The 24418-nt window shown below is 41.8% G+C and overlaps 2 protein-coding genes and 1 long non-coding RNA gene across 8 annotated transcripts in view; all 3 read right to left on the reverse strand.

Moving 5' to 3' along the window:
- Nucleotides 1-3722: 3722 nt before the first annotated feature.
- Nucleotides 3723-10041, reverse strand: LOC131135602 (protein FAM3C-like). Its single transcript, XM_058081697.1, has 9 exons — nucleotides 9920-10041; nucleotides 9742-9837; nucleotides 9634-9675; nucleotides 9436-9559; nucleotides 7616-7674; nucleotides 4461-4511; nucleotides 4291-4375; nucleotides 4090-4219; nucleotides 3723-3998 (listed from the first exon to the last, which is right to left on the reverse strand). Exons 1-9 carry the CDS (start codon nucleotides 9930-9932, stop codon nucleotides 3912-3914), a joined length of 687 nt encoding a protein of 228 aa, XP_057937680.1. The 5' UTR covers nucleotides 9933-10041; the 3' UTR covers nucleotides 3723-3911.
- Nucleotides 10042-15970: 5929 nt separating this feature from the next.
- Nucleotides 15971-21285, reverse strand: LOC131133365 (uncharacterized). Of its 2 annotated transcripts, none has more exons than XR_009130870.1 (4): nucleotides 20982-21285; nucleotides 19142-19246; nucleotides 17599-17705; nucleotides 15971-17514 (listed from the first exon to the last, which is right to left on the reverse strand). It is a non-coding gene; the product is annotated as an uncharacterized LOC131133365 (long non-coding RNA). The 2 variants fall into 2 exon arrangements; XR_009130869.1 differs by lacking the exon at nucleotides 20982-21285 and adding an exon at nucleotides 20596-20725.
- A 1600-nt stretch (nucleotides 21286-22885) lies between these two features.
- Nucleotides 22886-24418, reverse strand: part of cfap20dc (CFAP20 domain containing) — a 31327-nt gene continuing 29794 nt past the window's right edge. For 2 of the 5 annotated variants that reach the window (XM_058091745.1, XM_058091744.1), the window contains exon 17: nucleotides 22887-23308. In XM_058091745.1, coding sequence (XP_057947728.1) covers nucleotides 23190-23308 — 119 coding nt within the window. In that variant the 3' untranslated portion in view covers nucleotides 22887-23189. Of the gene's footprint in view, nucleotides 23309-24418 lie in introns of all 5 variants that reach the window. The other 3 variants (XM_058091747.1, XM_058091743.1, XM_058091746.1) reach the window with 3 other exon arrangements.

Genomic DNA, 24418 nt, shown 5'->3' on the forward strand with positions numbered 1-24418 from the left:
CTATATTATTGTGTTATTTTCGCTCTTTCCCTATTACAAATGATAATATATTTTATTTGTATATCGCTTTTATAGAAACTCAATGAAAATACCCGCCTTATTTTCAGGTATGTTTCTAAGGGAGGACCTACACTGCCATCTGTTGGACAATTGCAGAACAGCATGTTCACTCTTAAAATGCTATACAAAAATTGTTTTATTTGTTTATTCCTTTATCCTACCCTCCCCGTTTTTCATCACCACATAAGCTAACCATTATTTCACATTCTATATTCTCTATTTCCCTATTCCCACTCAACAAAACCACCGATGTGGTTGAATTAATTGCAACACACACGATCCAGCACATACTTTTCCATGTCTTATATTACTTATTTTCTCTGATTTTATCTACTGTATTGTGTAATATGAGTGAAGTCATTATAGTGGTGTTATTTCATGCACAGAGGGATTTGATAATATTAAAAACTGTATGTAGAAGGTCGTTTTCAGGTTTTCTATGCTATCTATGCTATGCTAAATATTCCATTTATAATTAAGGAACCTTACTTACGCGGATTACCCTGTAATAACTGCAATAATCGATACTCATAGATGGAATATTTTTGTAATTATGGCATACAAAACCTGTTTACAATCTTTTTAACATTATTAGAGCCTTCAAGATATTAAGTAGCACTGCCATAGTCACCTTTACATTTGTATTTCCTAATAGTTATAAAAATAAAAGGCATATTAGACGAAACTAAGACTCACACGTTTGCAGTTGTTTTTTTTCCTGGCCAGCGTTCTTTCTTGCAGCTTTAAACGGCTTTACACTTGTATTATCCTTTATAGTAGTCAGAATAAAAATAAAAAAATACATGTAAGACGTAAACAAACTTCTGCTCGAGCAGTGTCACAGTAAATGTGTTCCCCGGGGAACCGAAGTGAGGAGTCTAGTGGCCGACTCACCGAACAATGACACCTAGCGGCCAATGTAGAATACTGCACGCGATTCCCAATAAAAATATGCTTGCTCGGCCTTGTGTTTGTATTTCATTTAGTTAGATCATTTAGCCATTTTATGCTCATAACAAGTACAATTTGTTTTAAAATTAATTAAAATGAAAAAGGCCCTATTCAACCACGAAACAGTGATTACACAATGGAACCGTAATACTGCAAGGAATTGCTGTATTTATATTTTTGTTGCGTGTACATCCCTGCGGTGTGCCGCCTTCCCCGAGTCCCACAAACACACCAGGAGAAGCAGAAGTAGAGTTAATGCACCTCGTTATGGTAATGATGACAATAATGATGCACTTTATGGCTGACAGTGGCGGCTTAATGGGCGACTCCTTGCCGCCTCACAGCGAGGGACAACCTTGCAGGTGAACACAAAAGCTGCATTCGCCGAACATGCAAGCATCATTTTATACCCTCATGAATTGGAATAATGACAAGCAAATAAATAAGAGCTAGGCAGGCATGACTCGTTATAGGACTATGTGAGTTGATGTTCTGCCTTCACGAAGATAGTAATAATGCTCAGTTCAACCAATGAGTTCACGTTGAAAATAAAGCCACAACACTGTAGCTATGCAAGAAATATTGAATTATATCTGATTATAATATGGAGTGGCAATGGCGGTTTTAAACGACACTGTTAAAGAGGTTAACCGTGGCGAGACTAAACTGATAAAAAGGTAAAGTGTAAAATATCAGCCAAACTATTCCAAGCACAATAACAAACATCGTTAAAGAGGGTGCAGGTGTACACAATGTATTCAAGGTGATAAAAGGCGTTAATACAGTCAAGTTCAACAGGTGACGTGTACGGCAGCCCGAACGTGAACAAGATCATTTGCACACTAACACCTTTCACCCCTTGCACACTTTTAACCGCACTGCAAATGAATCCTTTTGCACGTGTTTTCCAGTTCTCTACCGTTACCGGAATTTTACCAGTCTAACAATTAGCATGTGGAAAAAAAAAAAAAGAACTCTCGTTTAAAGGTGAAAAAAAAACTGCTTTTCACACAATGACACAATACTGTGGGATCACTTCAAGTGGTGGAGGACGTTAAATAGGCAAGCAAAACAAAAAGCAGCAGGGAAAATGTGACTTTGAAGCAGGCATGGGTGGACCACATGATGGAAGATAGTTTGGATGAGGGAAAGCGGAGGTCCAGCACGGACGCTATGTGGGAATACTTGGTCATGTCCTGTGTTGTTCCTGGTAGTCGGAACTGGGCTGGCTTTGAGGAAACTACAGACATGAGACAAAAGTCGGCAACTTAAGTCGATCTGTGTGAGACCAAACATTGAGTCTTTCTTGTAACTGTCATCCTGGTGATCTCAACGTGATCCCACCTTGGCGACACCCATGTAATACCACCTTGGCGACCCCAATGTGATCCCACCTTGGCAACACCCATGCAATACCACCTCAGTAACCTCGACATGATCCCACCTTGTTGACCCCGATGTGATCCCACCTTGACTCCCATGTGATCCCACCTTGGCAAACCCGACGTGATCCCACTTTGTTGACCCCCATGTTATACCACTTTGGTGACCCCGACGTGATCCCACCTTGGTGACCCTGACGGGATCCCACCTTGTTGACCCCCATGTGACACCACCTTGGTCACCCCAACGTGATCCCACCTAGTGACCCCGATGTGATCTCACCTTGGTGACCCCAACGTGATCCCACTTTGGTGACCCCCATGTGATCCCACCTTGGTGACCCCAACGTGATTCCACATTGGTGACCCCAATGTGATCCCTCCTTGGCGAACCCAACGTGATCCCACTTTGTTGACCCCCATGTGATACCACCTTGGTGACCCCGAAGTGATCCCACCTTGACTCCCATGTGATCCCACCTTGGTGACCCCAACATGATCCCACTTTGGTGACCCCGATGTGATCCCTCCTTGGCAAACCCGACGTAATCCCACTTTGTTGACCCCCATGTGATCCCACTTTGGTGACCCCGACATGATCCCACCTTGGTGACCCCGACATGATCCCACCTTGGTGACCCCGATGTGATCCCTCCTTGGCGAACCCGACGTGATCCCACTTTGTTGACCCCCATGTGATACCACCTTGGTGACCCCGATGTGATCCCACCTTGACTCCCATGTGATCCCACCTTGGTGACCCCAACATGATCCTACTTTGGTGGCCCCGATGTGATCCCTCCTTGGCAAACCCGATGTGATACCACTTTGTTGACCCCCATGTCATACCACTTTGGTGAGCCCGACATGATCCCACCTTGGTGACCCCGATGTGATCCCACCTTGGTGACCCCAACGTTATCCCACTTTGGTGAACCTGACGTGATCCCACCTTGGCGACCCCAACATGATCCCACCTTGGTGACCCCGATGTGATCCCTCCTTGGCGAACCCGAAGTGATCCCACTTTGTTGACCCCCATGTGATACCACGTTGGTGACCCCGACATGATCCCACCTTGGTGAACCCGACCTGATCCCATGTGACAATTCCAAGAAAGACTCAATGTTTGGTTTCATTCAACTGCTTACAACTGCATGACAAAGATGGAACATCTCTAAAGCTCACCAAAAGCTGGGATACAAACCACGCCCCCCAACCCAACTGCCGACTACTAAGAGACATGCCTCCTACTGTCCATCACAAAACAAAACAAAAATTCTGATAAAAGACGGCGGGAGTCTAATCTTTCTTTTGGTAGATTCCACGTTTATACATTTACGACAAGAAAAAGCCACGTTATAAATAAAAGCTCGTCTGCAGCAAGAGCAAAGTTTGCTATTTTGTTTCTGACACGAACGATATCACCACTTTATTCTCATACATTTACCACTTTCATTCCGGTAAATGTACGACTTTGAGTAGACCGTTTTTTTCCAAAATACTGCAGCAGGTCCGTTACGATCTCCCGGGGAAACATCCGCCCACCTCCACGGCCATGGGCCATCCCTCGTAAGCGTTGCTTTTGTCGTCGTTGGCAGCTCGCTGACAGGTGAAGAACCGAGATGACAATCACTCGTCTTGGCGGTGTCAAGAAGCAGAAGCAGACGAAGCATCACGCCGCAGCATCACTGACCTTCTCAAAGGCGCTGATGCCGTTTCCTGTCCCGCCTCTTCCTGCAAATACCCAGTTGTCACGGTAACTTACTGACTTGATCAAAGAGCTGCCCATGCCCGTGAATATCTCCCTCATTTCGTCTGTCATCCTGGAAAAAAGAAGAAAGAAGCCATTTTTGTGCCGCCGTAAATCATTAGCGCGTGCGGGAATTGGACCTACTTTGTTGTCACGTCGCCGTACGAGGCCACGATGACAATGTGTCCAGATTTAATCTCTTTCAGGTACGCCAAGATGTCCTCTGGGACTTTTCCAAAGAACAAAACAAGGAATGAATCGAGGATTTCAATGTGCTGGTAAAAAAAAAAAAAGACGTAGAGGACACTTCCTACTTCCAGCTTTCATATTCAGATAGCCGCTTTTCTCCACAGCTCCAGTGTCACCTGACAGGAAACAAGCAAACATCATCTTGTTGCCTCGGATATTCCACATGAGCTGGCCCATTATTTCTATCAAAAGTCACTTTCATGACAACCTCGTTTATCAACATTAATTGGCCACAGAATTTCCACTAAGTAGGATTCATTATTTAGAAATTGAATATTATAGCACAGAAAACCGGTTTACAACCTTGGGAAAACAGTTTTTAACATTATTAGAGCCCTCTAGACATGAAACAACACCCCTATAGCCAGCTTTACACTCTTATTACCCAATATAGTTGACATAAGAGAGACTAAGACATAGAAAACCAGTTTATGGCCTTCTAAATATGTTTTTTTTAACATGATTAGAGCCCTCTAGACATGAAATAACACCCCTATAATCAGCTTTACACTCCTATTACCCAATATAGTTGACATAAGAGAGAATAAGACATAGAAAACCAGTTTATGACCTTCTAAATATGGTTTTTAACATGATTAGAGCCCCCTAGACGTGAAATAACACCCCTATAGTCAGCTTTACACTCCGATTACCCAATAGAGTTGACATAAGAGAGACTAAGACATAGAAAACCAGCTTACGGCCTTCTAAATGTGGTTTGTAACATGATTAGAGCCCTCTAGACATGAAATAACACCCCTATAGTCAGCTTTACACTCCTATTACCCAATATAGCTGACATAAGAAAGATGAAGACATAGAAAACCAGCTTACGGCCTTCTAAATGTGGTTTTTAACATGATTCGAGCCCTCTAGACATGAAATAACACCCCTATAGTCAGCTTTACACTCCTATTACCCAATACAGTTGACATAAGAGAGAATAAGACATAGAAAACCAGTTTATGGCCTTCTAAATATGTTTTTTTAACATGATTAGAGCCCTCTAGACATGAAATAACACCCCTATAGTCAGCTTTACACTCCTATTACCCAATATAGTTGACATAAGAGAGAATAAGACATAGATAACCATCTTATGGCTGTTTTTTAACATGATTAGAGCCCTCTAGACATGAAATAACACCCCTACAGTCAGCTTTACACTCCCATTACCCAATATAGTTGACATAAGAGAGAATAAGACATAGAAAACCGGTTTATGGCCTTCTAAAAATGGTTTTTAACATGATTAGAGCCCTCTAGACATGAAATAACACCCCTATAGTCAACTGTACACTCCTAATCCCCAATATAGTACACCAGAAGTGTCCAAAGTGCTGTTATCTTGAAAAATAGAGACGTTATTGCATAGTGACTACAAGGAGCTGGTCTAAGTCCACCAAGTCAGGCAAGGAAAATCTGCCCCCTTGATTAAAACCCAGGAACCAAAGGCAGGTGGAGGGAGAAACAGAATAGAGGGGGGTTAGCAACCAAGGGAGGAAGGAGTGCAACATCGGTAATGATCGGCTCCCACCACCACCATCCATACCAAGCAGGTAAATGTGAAGCACGTCTAATAATAGCCGCATCCTTAGCATAGCTGTGATGTTATCCTGAGCAGACAGAGATGAAGAGATAGAAGAGACGGAGAGACGGGAAAAGGGGAAAAGGGAAGCTCGGTGTATCAAGGGAGATCCTGCGGCAGTGCGGGCCTGTGGCAGCACCGCTAAAAGATGACCCGGGTCATGCCTGAGTCAGCCCTGACGAAAAGCATGAGCAAAAAGGTGACTTTTAAGTTTGCTTTTGAATAAAGAGTGGGTGTCTGCCCCCCGGACTGAATCAGGAAGATGGTTCCACAAGAGAGGAGCCCGATAGCCCAAGGCTCTTGCTCTTATGCTACTTTTAAGAAATCCTTGGAAGCACAAAGTGAGTGTGAGCTCAGGGAATGTTAGCGTTCTACTGGGCTGATACGGCACCAAAAGCTCTTTAATAGCGCATGGCCACGTTGTGTCTTGTAGGCCAGCATTTGAAATTCAATTCTTCTGTTGGAAGACAGCAGGGGTGTCAACTCAACACATCGTATCCCCGACCGAGCCTGCTGAAAGCAGCAAAATAACACATTAAAACATCAAATTGTATGTAAATCAGTTTTGGAAATAAGGGCCATTATTTGATTCCAAAAATAATATACAGTCACAATTCCCCCAGTTTTTGCATGTTTACGTCTCACCCTTGAACGCACCATCTAACCTTGTCCCACTATGATACCGTATTTCCCCCCCTTTTTCTTTCATGTTTGTGCTAATGTGTGTTTCTTCTGTGAAAAACAATGACCAATTTATTATTATTATTATTATTATTATTATTATTATTATTATTATTATTATTATTATTATTATTATTATTATTATTATTATTCATTTTCTACCACTTTTTCCTCATTATTATTATTATTATTATTAACAATAATAATAATAATAAATAATAGTATAATTGTAGTAAAATAATTTTAATAATTTTTTATATTATTTCAATAAATGATAAAATTTTAATAAAAGAATTTGACATTATTATTGTTATTAATATTATTAATAATAATCATCATCATGATAAAAATATTAAGTAAAAACACTTTAAAAAATAATATTTCATTTCATATCATTTTTAATGACCTCTCATGGCCCTCCTGCAGTACCACGACGGTCCACCAGGGGGCCGCGGCCCACACTTTGGGAATCACTGTTGTACACAATACATCATAAATAAGATCAATTTGATTGCTAGAATTGATTGCTTTTCCATGGTGACTAGCTAGCACGCTGCTAATGCTGGTCTTGAGTCCTGCTAAGCTACGGAGCAATCCCTTTATTAGCAGCCCAGGCTCTCACATTGTTTAAGAGTCGTGGTGCTTGTCTCTCCAATCATTCATTTAAGGATTTATGGAATATTCTGATCCATGAGGCTGCTACCCATGCAGCCACGTCTCTAGTTTGCCAAAACGGATATCCTGTGGTATCGGTTTATCCCTCACAAACCTAAAGGACAGAGGTTATCGAATGGTCTAAACCTGGTGACCATATTTCCAATAGACATGAGGTCCCAACCTACTGTATTGTATTTATTTAATTCTTTATAAATGAACCGTTCAATAGCGTTCATTCATCCGAGGATGAGTGAAACGTGAACCTGGAAATAAATGAAAGAAATTTGGGCTGACCGTTGATGACAACGATGTTGAGGCCGGGTCCCACGTTGTTGAGCACGTGGCTCATGATGCTGCAGCACACATAAAAACATAGCTTAGCTCCACATTACAACATTCCCGGATAAAAAACACAACAAAACAAAAATGAATGCTGATTTTCTTGCTTTGAATTGAGGTCGCGATTCTCTGGCATGATTTTTGTTCATAAGCGAGTGCACAAAAATCACACTTAAAAACAAAAATCAGTTTTATTAAGGTTGTGTGCTAGTGTTGTGAGACAGGTAGTTTTTCCCAGCTGATCACGTTGCAGTAGTGAGTCACAGAATTAACTTATAATGGTGTCATGGAAGGTCCCGGAAGGACAGTTGACGAGGACGAGACCTTTTTCATAGAAATTAATAGAAAGACAGAATACTCTGTCAGGCTCCCTCGACAGCAGAGCAGCAACAGTTAATCGATGACTTGATTGGATAATTGATTAACCGATCGCTATTAATATTCTGATCGCATAAAAAAACGTAACCAGCTGCTGCTGAAACGTCACTATGAAGGCTCGCCTTATTCATATCGCTTCATACAGCAAGGAAAAAAGGAGTGGATTCCACCAGCGGCCGCCAGCATGGACAGTGCAGAGGTGCTGAAAGGAAGGAAGCTGAAACATCCCTCACCACTGACACGCCAATTCACATCACACCATGACGCAGAGGAAAAAAAGAGCCAATCTCCAAAACTGGCCCCCAGCACATCATGACATACCACCAAGGGGGAAAAAAAGCCAAACTCCACTACCAGCCATCAGCAAAAGATGTCATGCCACCAAGGAAAAAAGGAGCCAACACTGGCCGCTGATACGTCACATCATGCCGCCATGTAAGAAAAGAGCCAAACTCCACCAAGGGCACATCATGTCATGCTGCCAAGGAAAAAAGGAGCCAAATTTCACTACCAGCACATCATGTTATGCTGCCAAAGAAAAAAGGAGCCAAACTCCACCAAGGGCTCATCATGTCATGCCGCGAGGAAAAAAGGGAGTCAAACTCTACCAATGGCACATCATGCCATGCCGCCAAGGAAAAAAGGATCAGCCAAGGAAAAATGGCAATGGCACATAAGGTTACACCAGCAAGGAAAAAAGGAGCCAAACCCTACCACTGTCGCATCATGTTACGGCACCAAGGAAAAAAGGAGCCAAACTCCACCAAGGGCAAATCACGTTATGCTGCCAAGGAAAAAAGGAGCCAAAGCCTACCAGTGGCGCATCACGTTACGCCACCAAGGAAAAAAGGAGCCAAACTCCACCAAGGGCACATCACGTTATGCCGCCAAGGAAAAAAGGAGCCAAATTTCACTATCGGCACATCACGTCATGCTGCCGAGGAAAAAAGGAGCCAAACTCCATCAAGGGCACATCATGTCATGCAGCCAAGGAAAAAAGGAGCCAAACTCCACCAAGGGCACATCATGTCATGCAGCCAAGGAAAAAAGGAGCCAAACTCCTCCAAGGGCACATCATGTCATGTAGCCAAGAAAAAAATGAGTCAAACTCCACCAAGGGCACATCATGCCATGTCGGCAAGGAAAAACGGCAATGGCACATAACGTTACACTAGCAAGGAAAAAAGGAGCCAAACCCTACCACTGGTGCATCACGTTACGCCACCAAGGAAAAAAGGAGTGAAACTGCCCATTTAGAATCTTTTTCATTCTGGCTTGGTTGGCTTGGTTCTTGGACTTTTATGCTAGGTTCGCGTTTAGTGTGACGGAGGCTTACATGTGAATCGAGATCCCACCTCTTGTGTCGCAAAACCAAAAATCTTTGTTGAGGGACTTACATTTTCCCATCAAAACAGATCTTTGGGCCGACCACGTTAGCGGCTCCGCTGCGCACGTGCACGGCAAAATGATGAGGCGGGCACGCTCTGGAGAGGCCGCACTTTGGCGGCGGTGAAGATGCGTCTGCGTGAGAGACGCAGGCGAAATGGTGATGAAAGAGATGAAAGACATCAACAAAATAACTTCATGCTGCTCACTTGGTTGCACTTTCACTCCTGTTTGATCCACACTCTCCATCCCTAGAAAAAAAACAGAAGCACGGCGTTGGGAGACCTTGCTTGGTAAGAAACGAGATCGAAGCTCACCGAGAAGTTGTCTTGCTCTCTCCGGGATGTGCACGGTGTGCTTGGACGTGACCCACAGCAGCACAAGGACAACGACGACGGCAGCACAGGGAGCGACTGTCACACACAAGGAGCAAGAGGAGGTCAGTGAACGCAGCACGAGGACCATAAAAATGTTCATCATGGACCAAAACCTCACCTCGGTGCCTCATGGCTGCATCCGCTAAGTCAGATCCTTTGCCGGCTTTTAATTGTCGTCACAGCAGCCAGTCTGTGTCATCCTCCGATGCACACGTATGGTAAAGCCAGCGCCCTCGCCCTTGCGCGGCGTGGAAGCAGGATGTGACACTGTGCACACATGCACACGCCCACACACGTTGGACGAGATGATCAAGTTTCTCTCAAGTCACGTTGTCGAATAGCAGATAGCATCCATTCAACAGTCCAACAATGACCTTGACCTTGTTAGGCGACTGAAAGCCTTTAGCTTCTATGTATATATATTTTGTTATTCTCTTCTATGTTCTGTGCTGCTGGTCCTCTCGAGGGTGGTGGGGGTATGCTGGAGTCTATCCCAGCTAAGTTTGTGCAAGGGCAGGGTAAACCTTAGACTAGTCGCCAGTCAGTGGCAGCAAATATATAACATTCAAAGTATAATAATACATTCATTCATTCATTTTGTACCGCTTTTCCTTACGAGGGTCGCGGAGGTGCTGGAGCCTATCCCAGTTGTCTTTGGGCAAGAGGCGGGGTGTATAATAATACATTATATATTATATTAATTCATTGATTTTCTATGCCGCTTATCCTCACTCAAGCTGCAGGTATGCTGGAGCCTATCCCAGCTAAGTTTGGGCAAGAGGCGGGGTACACCATGGACTGGTCGCCAGCCATCACAGGGCATATTTTTGCCGCCACTGACTGGCGAACAGTCCAAGGTGTACCCCGCCTCGTGCCCAAACTTAGCTGGGATAGACTCCGGCATACCTGCAACCCGAGTGAGGATAAGCGGCCTATCCCAGCTGTCTTTGGGCGAGAGGCAGGGTGTATAATAATACATTACAATTATATTCATTCATTGATTTTCTATGCCGCTTATCCTCACTGAAGTTGCAGGTATGCTGGAGCCTATCCCAGCTAAGTTTGGGCACAAGGCGGGGTACACCATGGACTGGTCGCCAGCCATTACAGGGCATATTTTTGCCGCCACTGACTGGCGAACAGTCCAAGGTGTACCCTGCCTCGTGCCCAAACTTAGCTGGGATAGACTCCGGCATACCTGCAACCCGAGTGAGGATAAGCGGCCTATCCCAGCTGTCTTTGGGCGAGAGGCAGGGTGTATAATAATACATTACAATTATATTCATTCATTGATTTTCTATGCCGCTTATCCTCACTCAAGTTGCAGGTATGCCGGAGCCTATCCCAGCTAAGTTTGGGCACGAGGCGGGGTACACCATGGACTGGTCGCCAGCCATCACAGGGCATAATTTTGCCGCCACTGACTGGCGAACAGTCCAAGGTGTACCCCGCCTCATGCCCAAACTTAGCTGGGATAGACTCCGGCATACCTGCAACCCGAGTGAGGATAAGCGGCCTATCCCAGCTGTCTTTGGGCGAGAGGCGGGGTGTATAATAATACATTACAATTATATTCATTCATTGATTTTCTATGCCGCTTATCCTCACTCAAGTTGCAGGTATGCTGGAGCCTATCCCAGCTAAGTTTGGGCACAAGGCGGGGTACACCATGGACTGGTCGCCAGCCATTACAGGGCATATTTTTGCCGCCACTGACTGGCGAACAGTCCAAGGTGTACCCCGCCTCGTGCCCAAACTTAGCTGGGATAGACTCCGGCATACCTGCAACCCGAGTGAGGATAAGCGGCCTATCCCAGCTGTCTTTGGGCGAGAGGCAGGGTGTATAATAATACATTACAATTATATTCATTCATTGATTTTCTATGCCGCTTATCCTCACTGAAGTTGCAGGTATGCTGGAGCCTATCCCAGCTAAGTTTGGGCACAAGGCGGGGTACACCATGGACTGGTCGCCAGCCATTACAGGGCATATTTTTGCCGCCACTGACTGACAGTCCAAGGTGTACCCCGCCTCGTGCCCAAACTTAGCTGGGATAGACTCCGGCATACCTGCAACCCGAGTGAGGATAAGCGGCCTATCCCAGCCAGTAAGTGGCAGCAAATATATGCCCTGTGATGGCTGGCGACCAGTCCATGGTGTACCCCGCCTTTCGACCGAAGACAACTGGGATAGGCTCCAGCATGCCCCGTGATAAGTGGTAGAAAATGAATGAATAATTTTGATGCCTAGTGGAAACAAAATCCACGCTAACTTATTTTCTTAGTTTCTATGAGACAACAATAAACACAAACCTGTATAGCAACAAAAGCCAACCGGTAAGATAATTAAGGTAATTAACACAATAACATGAATGACACATTCCATATCAATGTAAACCAGTGTCATCTGAACTATACTTTTTTTCTGTTTGTTTGTCTTTTTTTGCCAAAATGACAAAAATAAAAAAATACATTGTGTAATCCAGGGGTTTTGTGATGCAGGGAGACATTTTTTTTTCATAAAAGTATTCCAGAAACAAGGTCAGATGATGTAATGCCACACATGACCAGCAGAGGGCCTTTGTGCACTGCTATTCTCACATAGAAAAAAATCTATACTGTATTGTTTTTTTTTTCCATACTGGGAGCCAAACATTCAATTATGCACTGATGCTTTTTGTGTGTTCCAGCAGATGATGTTAACTCAACTGTTGGGAAGAAAATATTTATTTTGGTTCTTACAGGCCAGAAAGAATGAAGCCACGCAATTAAAGTCATCGGTGGAAGTAATTACCGCCATCATTAAGCTGGTATGGCGCGCTTTCATAATAGGGCGGTCAGATATGATTTTTTAACTTGAATAAGCTTATGACTCACACCCGCGTGTCATTGTCTTCCTTTGTCCATCAAAGCGTACTGGGAACACAGCATGGAGTTCACGTCAAGTTGTTGGCATGAAAAAAAGACTAAATAATAACGTCTGAAAGGGGAGATGGCCTTCCAGCAGATAGTGGCGGTCTCGGCGGGCCTATTTTTAGAAGTCAATTACCGCGTTTGAGACATCCCAAATGTCACATGGCCACGTGACGCCACTTATTTCATAACAGCCGGATCATGTTTTATACTCACAATAGCGGCGCGACTCGGCAATGAAAAATGAAAATGTATAAGCGCCAATTAGTGACCTTTACAGTCAATTTATGTTTCTTTTCTCCATGTGTCGCCTCCAATGTATACTTTTTAGCCCACCAATGGATTGAAGATTGTGTGAACTTTTCAAGGTAACGGTGTTGCGCAGAAATACAGTAGTTACTGAGGAACTAATGACTGAGGCACATGCATTTAGAGTAGTTACTGAGGAACTAATGAAAAACTAATGAATAGTTTCTGAGTAACCAAGGTACATACATTTTGAGTAGTTACTGAGGAACTCATGAACTAATGACTAAGGCACACAAATTCAGAGTAGTTACTGAGGGACAAATTAATAACTAATGAGTAGTTACTGAGGAACAAATTAATAACTAATGAGTAGTTACTGAGGAACTAAGGAACTCATAACATTTAGAGTAGTTACTGAGGAACAAATTAATAACTAATGAGTAGTTACTGAGGAACTCATGAACTAATGACTAAGGCACACAAATTCAGAGTAGTTACTGAGGGACAAATTAATAACTAATGAGTAGTTACTGAGGAACAAATTAATAACTAATGAGTAGTTACTGAGGAACTAAGGAACTCATAACATTTAGAGTAGTTACTGAGGAACAAATGAACAACTCATGAGTAGTTACTGCGCAACTTAGGCACAAATTTAGAGACGTGACGTGAGGAAATAACGATGAACTAATGAATAGTTACTGATGAACTATATTTAGAGTAGTTACTGAGGAACTAATGAATGGTTACTGAGTAACTAAGGCACATACATTTAAAATAGTTACTGAAGAACTAATGGCTAGGGCACATGCATTTAGAGTGGTTACTGTGGAACAAAGGTACATACATTAAAAGTAGTTACTGAAGAACTAATTAAGAACTAATAAGTAGTTATTGAGTAACGGAGGCACATACATTTTGAGTAGTTACTGAGGAACTAATGAACTAATGACTACGGCACACAAATTCAGAGTAGTTACTGAGGAACAAATTAATAACTAATGAGTAGTTACTGAGAAACTAAGGAACTCGTAACATTTAGAGTAGCTACTGAGGAACAAATGAACAACTAATGAGTAGTTACTGCGCAACTTAGACACAAATTTAGAGACGTGAGTGAGGAGATAATGATGAACTAATGAATAGTTACTGATTAACTATATTTAGAGTAGTTACTGAGGAACTAATGAATGGTTACTGAGTAACTAAGGCACATACATTTTAAATAGTTACTGAAGAACTAATGACTAGGAACTCATAACATTTAGAGTAGTTACTGAGGAACAAATGAACAACTAATGAGTAGTTACTGCACAACTTAGGCACAAATTTAGAGACGTGACGTGAGGAAATAACAAACTAATGAATAGCTACTGATGAACTATATTTAGAGTAGTTACTGAGGAACTAATGAATGGTTACCAATGACTAAGTAGAGTCTAAGAGTAGTTACTGAAAAACAAATGAACAACTCACGAGTAGCTACTGAGGTACTAAGGAACTCATAACATTTAGAGTAGTTACCAAGGAACAAATGAACAACTCATGAGTAGTTACTGAGGAACTAAGGAACTCATAACATTTAGAGTAGTGACTCGGGATCTAATGAAGAACTAATGATAAGTTACTGCGGAACTAAGGCGCAGATTTAGAGCAGTGACTGAGGAAATATTGACAAACTAATGAATAGTTACTGATGAACTATATTTAGAGTAGTTACCGAGGAACCAATGAACAACTAATTAGTTACTGTGGACCTAAGGCACAAATGTAGAGTAGTGACTGAGGAAATAATGACGAACTAATGAATAGTTACTGATTAACTATACTTAGAGTAGTTACTGAGGAAGTGGTTAGGGTTAGGTAGGTTGATTCCTCATTAACTGTAGTTTTATGTATTTGTAGTATTGTCAAGTGTAACCCTATGTTGGAAACAAGTTGTGACACACACTCACACAACCCACACTGGGTTATTTTGTGAGACTTGGACAAGCTCTTTGGCATCCACGGAGGTCAACACCAAAGTACCTTTCAATGACTTGAATAACCTGTCAGAGAGTTTTTTTTCCCCAACCCACGCAATTCCTCCATCAGTCGTTGCGCCGCAGTGTGGCCACAGTGGCCGTTTATTCTGGCAGACCCTGTCACGGAAAGAGAAGAGACTTCAAATACCGCTGTAGGATTTGCCTTATTATTGTCGTTGGCAACACAAGCGAGCGGCGAGGTACCTGTCAAGCATGGTGGTGCTGGTGGTGGTCTATTCTTATTTCTGACAGCCCAAATATGTTGACAAGCGCACGGAAGATTCTCTATCTCCGTCATCTGTCATTGCTGTCATTGTCTGGATGACTCAGTTTCGCCGTGACGACCAGCTGGTGCGTGATGCGCCGGTGTGCACCTGCCTTGCAAATGTCCTAAAAAACATGCAATAATTCCGACCGCAAACAGGTTTCACATTTGATAAATCGCACTTTATCGGGTCTAAAATAATTCCATTTGCGCATCCTCCTGCAAATATTTGGTACATCCTTCGTTCGTCACTGTTTATTGACTTGCTCATAAGTGAATTACTGGAATATTTATGTAGTTATGGTAAAGAAAACCTTCAAAATAAATGAAAACATGAAATAACACTCCTGTTTATGTGGAGGACAGGAAGTGACAGCAGAGGTTCGGGGTTGAGTTTTAGCTCGCAAACCTTGTTTTCCAGTATTATTTAGTATCCAAAAGGTTGGATGACACCAAAACACACAAAAAACGTGGCAATTTTGCCAATAGAAAATAATACAACACTCAGATGAGGTATGACTACCAGAAATATTTATAAAAACTACATTTTATAGAGAATAACTATGGTTCTATACATGCAGAAAACAATTTGAAATAATTATAAATGATGAATGAAGACTTTCTTGCCTCCATGGCGGGTTATTCAGCAGTCAAACACAAAAAAATGAGAGTCAATGAGACTCACAATAATGAGATATAATTATTATTATTTATAATTATATATATGATAATACTACTGCTAATAATAATTATTATAAAATATAAAAAATATTTTAAATGTAAAAAAATTCTAAAAATAATTATAAAATTATATTATTATTATTATTTTTAATTATATAAAATTATAAATTATATTATTATTAATAATATGAAGTAATCTGAGAACACAGCATTTCGTCTATGTACTGTTTATAGGACAAACGTAGGCCGCGATTTGGGGACCCCTGTCCTATGAGATCTCCAAAGAACATGACGGGAGCCTAAAATTCCTCCAAGGACCAGGACATGCACATGTCTGGTCCACAGCTCCAGTCGGCACCTGCTGGAGGTTATTGCTGCCTAGGGGGTGGTCAACCAGTTATTAATTCTATGGGTTCTGTCAAAGCTATTTCTTTTCCTTAGCTTTTCTTCACGGTGCTTGGGACTGCACTGCTATCGGAGAAGCTCGCAATCAAAAAAATAAGAGCAATCTATTTCATCACAGTGCTGGACCTCTTGCATTGACAAGGACGCTTCCACAATGATGGGCGGACACATGCACTTTGCCCCTATTTGAGTTCAGTTTGAGTACAAGTGAAAGTTAAGCTTGTGTGTAAGAGCGACAACAATGCTTGTGTGGGTCTGCCTCTTCCTGCCTCTTCTTACCAATGGAAGTCCATCCATGTCATGAATGGATTCAAAGGCCAATGCGGCTAAGCTTGAAAACTAGAACAGGGCTCTCCAAAGTGCGGGCTGGTGGCTATTTGTGGTCCGCGGTTGTTTATTTATTGGCCTGTGGCAAATTCTAAAAATTCTTCAAGAAAAAAAAAAATAATAAAATAAAATAAAATAAAAAATAAAAAATAAAAAATAAAAAATAAAAAATAAAAAATAAAAATTCTTCAAGAAAATGAAAAAAAGTTAAAATAGACAAGAATAGTAGTGATTGTATGAGAATACATTTGAAAATCATAATTCACCACTGCTCCATATTTAGGCCGTTTATGGATAATGGCTCTCACTGTGGTTTGCTGGAGTCCCAAAGCTTTTCTCCATTCATATTAGCTAGGTTTTAGGGGGGGCAATGACTTTTTCCACGCAGTGCCATGTAGGCTTGGATATTTTTTCTCTTAATAATAAAAAATAACTACATTTGGTGCTCAGTTGTTCTCATTGACTAATATTTAAACTAGTTTGAAGATCTGAAAAAAAAAAATCAGGAAGGGGGGCAAAGACTTTCTCTGTTGTTTATCCTTGAAATATGCAGCATGTAACTTCTTCGCACAGCCACAAGGGGTAGCCGCAAAAAATGTTACATATCAATTGGCTTGATTAGAAGGTCCTAAGAGTAAAAACGTTGGGAGAAACCATTCACCTGACCTCTGCAAACGTCCATGCAAGCAATTCCCAAATGAATTTACCAAACAATTTAGTCATTTCGTGCGACAAAATCCAGACACCTCGTCTGAATCCATGCAAGTCCCCTCGTCGCCAACCTCCTCCATCAACATCGGGGTGTCCTCCTCCAGATGTCTGAGCAGAGAGTATCTATAGCTGCTCTTCCTGGAGGGACAAAGAAAGGACGCATGGGATTATTTACTAGGTTATTACAACACGCTGGAATGTGCATGAGGTCAACGTGCTTACTTGACCCGGAAGCAGTACATGCGCACAATCAAGACAGCAGCTGCCAACGCCATCACCACGACAGAAAGCACCAAAGCGATGATGAAGGGGTGAAGCCCCATCCCGACCTCGGGACAAATGAATCCAATAAGTTTTAACTGTAGAGGTAGTTTAACAGGCCATAAAACCAACAGTTCGCTTCATGGTTTGTGGCTCAGATAAAAAGGAATTAGGGCTTGAGATATGACAGCGCTGTTACTGATTCACACACACACACACACACACAATTGATGTCCATTTCTGTAAATCCATCCCCAAATGTTCTCCATTTGTCTGGAAGAAGTTCTTAAGTCAAGTGTTGAAAAAGTCAGTCATTCCCACACAGACCAGGGCCATCAGTCATGAAGGATGCTTCCTGCAACATCTCCACATATCCAAGTGCCGTTTGACGCCCCTGCACAAGCTGAAGCTCAAGTGCATGATGGTGCAACTTCTACTGTGCCGTGTGGGAAACATCTCAGGCGGGATCTTCTGAAAGTTGGAAGCCATCGGGACCGTCAACAGAGAAGAAAACTATCTTCCACCTTTCAATGTCCCATGTTTGGTGCTCTTCTGCTAATTCCAAACATCCAATTTTGAAGAGCTTTTTTTCTTCCTAAAAGCCTTCTCTGGCAGATGGAGTCTGATGGCTATTGGACTGCACTCGGCACCAGTAACAGGCTTCACTTGGGCCAAGAATGGTTTCGTGCCAACAGTATCCTGTGGTTCCTGTTTATGTATCCACCACTTGACTTTTTTATTCTATGTGCCTCAGGATGTTTGAAGAAGTTTGAAATTTATGCATCTGAACAATCCCGCCTTGTTCAAAGCCAAAAAGCTTTTTTGCCTTTGCCATCAGTGTGAATACCTGACACTAAATCACATTCAATCCACATCTTTGGCAACATTTTTGCCTTTTAGAGGCCGTGCTCTTCAAGTTTTGATCACCTGATGACCAGCCTATCTGACTTTAATGCTTCTTTGAATTTTTGGGATCTCATTTCGAAGTTCTACTTAGAACCTCCATAAAATCCAACAATGCAAAATATAAATTATTGCAATTTTTCAGCTGCTCCTAACATTTTGATCAGGCATGTACAATGCAGGCCATTCTTTAGCTAGCAGGTGTCATGGCTATCCTTGAAACTCGCCTCCTCCCCTCTGTCTCCTGTTTGGGAGTACTTGGCTTTCCCGGTGAAGTATGTCTGTGTCCCTTTATTTGTTACAAGTGGAAAAGATGAAAGCCGTGTGCCACCATTGTTCCTTAGAGACGGGGAACGGGGCTACAAGCTGGATCTATTAATGCTGCGCTTCAGCCAATAAGGAATTTTACTTTACCAAAAACAAAATAACACTGCAAAAATAACATGCATTATGTATGATTCACAGTACATATAAAAACACAATCACATCAATTAGACAAACCACAAATTTTTTCTTCACATATTATTGTCCTACATTGGATTGGCTTTAGCATCTTTAATACACAATATGTATCAGACGATTGCATTTATTGGAGAATTACCTGCCAGCAGTTTGCAGTTGCGGATGAGTGAAGCGGTGCAGTTAAAAGGCGTACGCTGCACGGGAGGTGCTCTCTGCAAGGGTAGTGTTACTTTTTCCACCTGCCCTGAATAAATAAAATAAGGACATCATTAGTTGAGGGTCATTAGTTAAAGGCCTGCTGATTTATTGATTTACTTAGACCTTATGCTTTGTTACGTGATATGCTAATAGTTATTAGTATGACATCTTGCACGACACTTTAACTTTGTTATGCAACCTTTGTGTGGCCCGAAGTCCCATTCTACTGTTAGAATAAGCCGGGGGCTAACCAATGGCCTGCAGGCCACAGTTTGGACACCCCGATTTAAGCATGACATGACGTACCGTTTCAGAGAGCTGTTTTTTACTGTTTGCGGTAAAAAAAAAAAAAAACGTTTACCGCTTTTTTTGTAAAAATGAATGATTGATATTCTTCCATGCCGTGTGGAAGTGGTACTTTTGTGTCTTTGTCCTTCTTCCACACTTTGTTTAAAAGCTGAATCTTAGAAAGAATACATTTGGGGCTAACTTGTTAGCTCGTCAGCTTGCAGCCCTCCTGAGTCACTAGCACAATAGTTGTGTAATCCTATGTAAACAATGAATAATAGTAGAAAGGTGACTATAGGGGTGTTATTACATGTCTACAGGTCTCTAATAATGTATTTATGTATTTATAAAGTCATAAACAGATTTTCTATACTGTAACGATGGATATATAAATACATTGGGGGCTACCTTTTTAGCTCGTCAGCTTGCAGCCGTCCTGAGTCACTGTAGTACATAGTACTGTAGTATTATTAGTGAAACATATGCAAATACAAGCATGACATTACCTTAACACTGCATGAAATCATGTGACGAAAAGTTCTCCTCCCATTCCGTGTGGAAGTGCTAAGTTTTGGGTTTCTTAAGTTTAGAAGAAATAAATTTGAGGCTAACTACTTAGCTCGCTAGCATGTAAGCTTGGCTGTCTCGAGTCTTTGCAGCAGAAGAGTTGCAAAATGAGTTGTAAACAAGTAAACAAGTGACTATAGGGGTGTTAATTCTTGTTGTAATGATACTAAATACCGTATTTAGCAAGTCATAAGGTGGTTTTCTGTGATCTGACAAAAATTATTCAATTTATTAACATTTAAATGCTATAAATTAGAGGTTATGGTAGTTGGTTTGTTATCTTCTTTGGAAGTAACTCCAGCCACAAACAAGTTTGAAGCCAGTAAAATATATAAAAGTAAAAAGCTGTACTTCGGCTACCTCTTTTAATGACGTCACCTTTCCGACGCGTCAGTACAATTATTACGAATTAACCCCGCTTTATGCCATTTGACTATTTTCAAAAGAAGGCGAGTCAGTCCACGCCCTGGGTCTAATATCCATGTCAAGGAGGAACATCGTGTTTGAGGTGAAAAGTAAATATTGCATCATGACATTAACCTGGTTAGCAAGTCCGCCATGTTTGTTGACTTCTCTTTGGCGCCGCTTGCGCGTGTTCTGACGTGCCTGGGTAGCCACGCCCCACTTCCGCTTAGTTTTCGTGCATATTTAAATAAAGTTATGCACACAAAGTCATTACTAATGTACAAAACATACGTTACATGAAATGTTTATTATTTCTATGGCTTATTATACTCACTGTGGAAGTCTTTTCTACCAACTTCGATGATGGATGTACAGTCCTAATGTGCTTGTGCAGGTTATTTGTAGCGCATGATGGATATTAAATTTTAATCTTGCCTCCTCGACTCTCTGCCTTTGTATTATCAACGTATTGTAGATGAAATACATTCAAATTAAACTCCTGAGATCATTTATTTTCTCACCTCTCCAGCGTGTTGTGTCTTTCAGTGTGCTGTGTCTCTGTAAGCCCCGCCCCTAGCCGATAGTTAACCAATCAGACGCGGCTTGCACTGGAAGGCAGTGTAAAGAGAGAGAAAAAAAAACAAAGCAGCGGATTGTGATTATACACTTGAATGAGTCGGCTACATGACAGGTTTCCTTGGCTAGTGACACATCGCTAGTATACAAACAAACGATTTTTGGTTGGCCCCGGCTGCCCTCATTATGTCGTTTGCCGTGCAGCTGCTTTCAAAGACAAACTGCGTATGAAGGGACGAAGTAAACATGCAAATGCTTTAGATCTACACACAAAAAAGAGAATATGGACGTCAGAGCTTTAATGCTTCAAAAAGAGACAAAATACTAACGTTTGATCTCTGCAGGTCTGAATTCCAGTTTGGACCAATTCATTCATTCATTCATTTTCTACCACTTATCCTCAAGAGGGTCGCTGGAGCCTATCCCAGCTGTCTTCGGGCCAGAGGCGTTGTACACCCTGGACTGGTGGCCAGCCAATCACAGGGCACATATAGACAAACAACCATTCACACTCACATTCATACCTATGGACAATTTGGAGTCGCTAATTAACCTAGCATGTTTTTGGAATGTGGTGTACCCGGAGAAAACCCATGCATGCACGGGGAGAACATGCAAACTCCACACAGAGATGGCCAATGGTGGAATTGAACCCTGGTCTCCTAGCTGTGAGGTCTGCGCACTAACCACTAGACCGCCGTGCCGCCCAATTGTACTTTATCTCATCACAAAACTGACTGATTAACATTTTGCAATATTGGCTGAATATTAGTAAAAAAATATGCATATTAAAACAAATTAAGCATTTTCAATAATAAATACAAATATAAGGCAATGAGAATACTTACTGTACTCACCCATCATCAAACAAGGTGCAGGATTTTCACAGGTGGAACATGAAGAATACCTCGTATTAAAAACAGTACGCTCCAGTGAGGCGAGATTACCTGTACTGTGCAGGTGAGCAAATCAAGCAGTCCTTTTCTCTGCCTGTGACATTAACAGCCTCAGCTTACTTGTAAACAAACACTAGCTTTCCGAGGAAGACACTTCACGTGCTAATTCTACCAGATGCTCCTCGATGAAGGCGAAAAATAAACCCGCACGGAACGTGTACCCGAATACAGTGCACCTTGCTGAGTCACAGCAAGATGGCTCCCTGGGCTCTATACTCTGGTTCTCCTGATAGTAACGATGCGCTACTATATTATATTTATATAATATAGTATATAATAGTATAGTATAGTAGTATATAATAATAATATATAATATTATATAATATAATATATACTATATCATTATATTTGATTAGGATAAATCAAATAATAATAGTATCATAGTATAGTAGTATATAATAATTCATTCATTCATTTTCTACCGCTTTTTCCTCACGAGGGTCGCGGGGGGTGCTGGAGCCTATCCCAGCTGAGTATATAATAATAATATATAATATTATATAATATAGTATAATATATACTATATCATTATATTTGATTTGGATAAATCAAATAAACTTCTTATGTTCAGATATGCACAAACTACACTTAAATATAAATGTAACAAAAGTAGATATAAAAAGGTTATCAATTACCGCCAACATATCGGCCTTGAGAAGCACAAAATTATGAACGGCGTGTATTTCTACTAAAACTGTCTCACTAATTGCAGGAGTTCCCTGCTAGACATTTACATGCAGCTCTTTGACTACTTTACGCAAATAATGAATAAGTCTTGCAATATGAAATATAGAATATGTAGACTAGAAAGAGCAAAATGACACATCTTGTAATATGAATCCAAAGCAGAATTTACATGTGGATAAAGACATTTCAGGATGTTCTTTTCAGACAGCTTAGCATTTATTTTCTCGCCAAGGTTTCCCCTAAAAGAGATTTTACAAGCAGATGTGCTAATAAATGAACTGCAAGTCATTCACAGCAAGCTGTATCTATTGACTTCCACTCCCTTCACATGCTAACAAGACAAGTGGTGACGCATTATAGTTAGTGAGCCCCCCCCCCTTTCTGCCCCAACACCAAAAGCTTCTTTTGCCAGCAGGGTATATTCATGCTGATCAATAATAAAACGCTGCAGCCATTCATCTGCCGTCAATGTCGTCTGATTTATTGATTCCGATTCTCGCACGCTTTGAGTCAAGCTAGTTCGTAGTACTTCCCCGTCTCTGGATCAAAATAGCAGTTGAGGCAAGGGTCATAGAGCAGATTTAGATACTCGTCCTCCATCTCCTCTTCATTCTCCGACTCGTCCCCGCCTGTGGTGAAGCAAGAACATCACTCCGTAATACAACTCCTAAAACTGTCCATTGGAAAACTGCATGTTCATTCATTCATTCATTTTCTACTGCTTTTCCTCACGAGGGCTGTGGCGGGTGCTGGAGCCTATCCCAGCTTTACCATTACCATAAAAATATTTTTGAAAGACCACCCGAACTACTGCTATGGTAATACATAATAAACAATAACAATACAGCTCACTGTTTGTCTCTTGTTTACTTTCATTCATTCATTTTCTATCGTTTATCCTCACAAGGGGGTGCTGGAGCCTATCCCAGCTGTCTTCGGGTGAGAGGCGGGGTACACCCTGGACTGGTCGCCAGCCAATCACAGGGCACATATAGACAAACAACCATTCACACTCACATTCATACCTATGGACAATTTGGAGTCGCTAATTAACCTAGCATGTTTTTGGAATGTGGGAGGAAACCGGAGTACCCGGAGAAAACCCACGCATGCACGGGGAGAACATGCAAACTCCACACAGAGATATCCGAGGGTGGAATTGAACCCTGGTCTCCTAGCTGTGAGGTCTGCGCGCTAACCACTCGACCGCCGTGCCGCCCAAAACAACGCACATACACCTATTTTGACTGTCAAGCCCCCCAAAAACACCATACTTACATAACTGACGTGTATCTAAACCAGTGCTGTGCAAACAGTGGTGCGGGCCCCCCTGGGGGGGTATAAATTTATAGTACTCAACATGCAATTTGACTCTTGAATACAGTATGTATTGTATGCGCTCAATGGTGTTGCATTTTCCTGGTTTCAGTTTGAAGTTCAGTCCGTACAGTACACATATATGAATAAATATCAGTATTTCTGTCACGCCCTGTGTGGGTTCGTGCGTGACAGTTTGTCTATGTTCCCTGTCTGGGCTTTGATTTCCGTTTTGAACTCTTATTTTGTATTGGACTTCCTCTTTTGCCTCGTCTGCCTTCGTTGCCATGGTCACCCACACCTGTCCCTAATTTGTCCTCTATTTAGTTCAGGTGTGCCCTTCTCCCTTTGTTGGATCATTGTATTGTTTGTCCGTCAGCTACCTGAGTTGCTTTTCCTGCTGCTGCAATTATTGCAAGCAA

The sequence above is a fragment of the Doryrhamphus excisus genome, chromosome 1, assembly GCF_030265055.1.
Source record: "Doryrhamphus excisus isolate RoL2022-K1 chromosome 1, RoL_Dexc_1.0, whole genome shotgun sequence".
NCBI lineage: Eukaryota > Metazoa > Chordata > Actinopteri > Syngnathiformes > Syngnathidae > Doryrhamphus > Doryrhamphus excisus.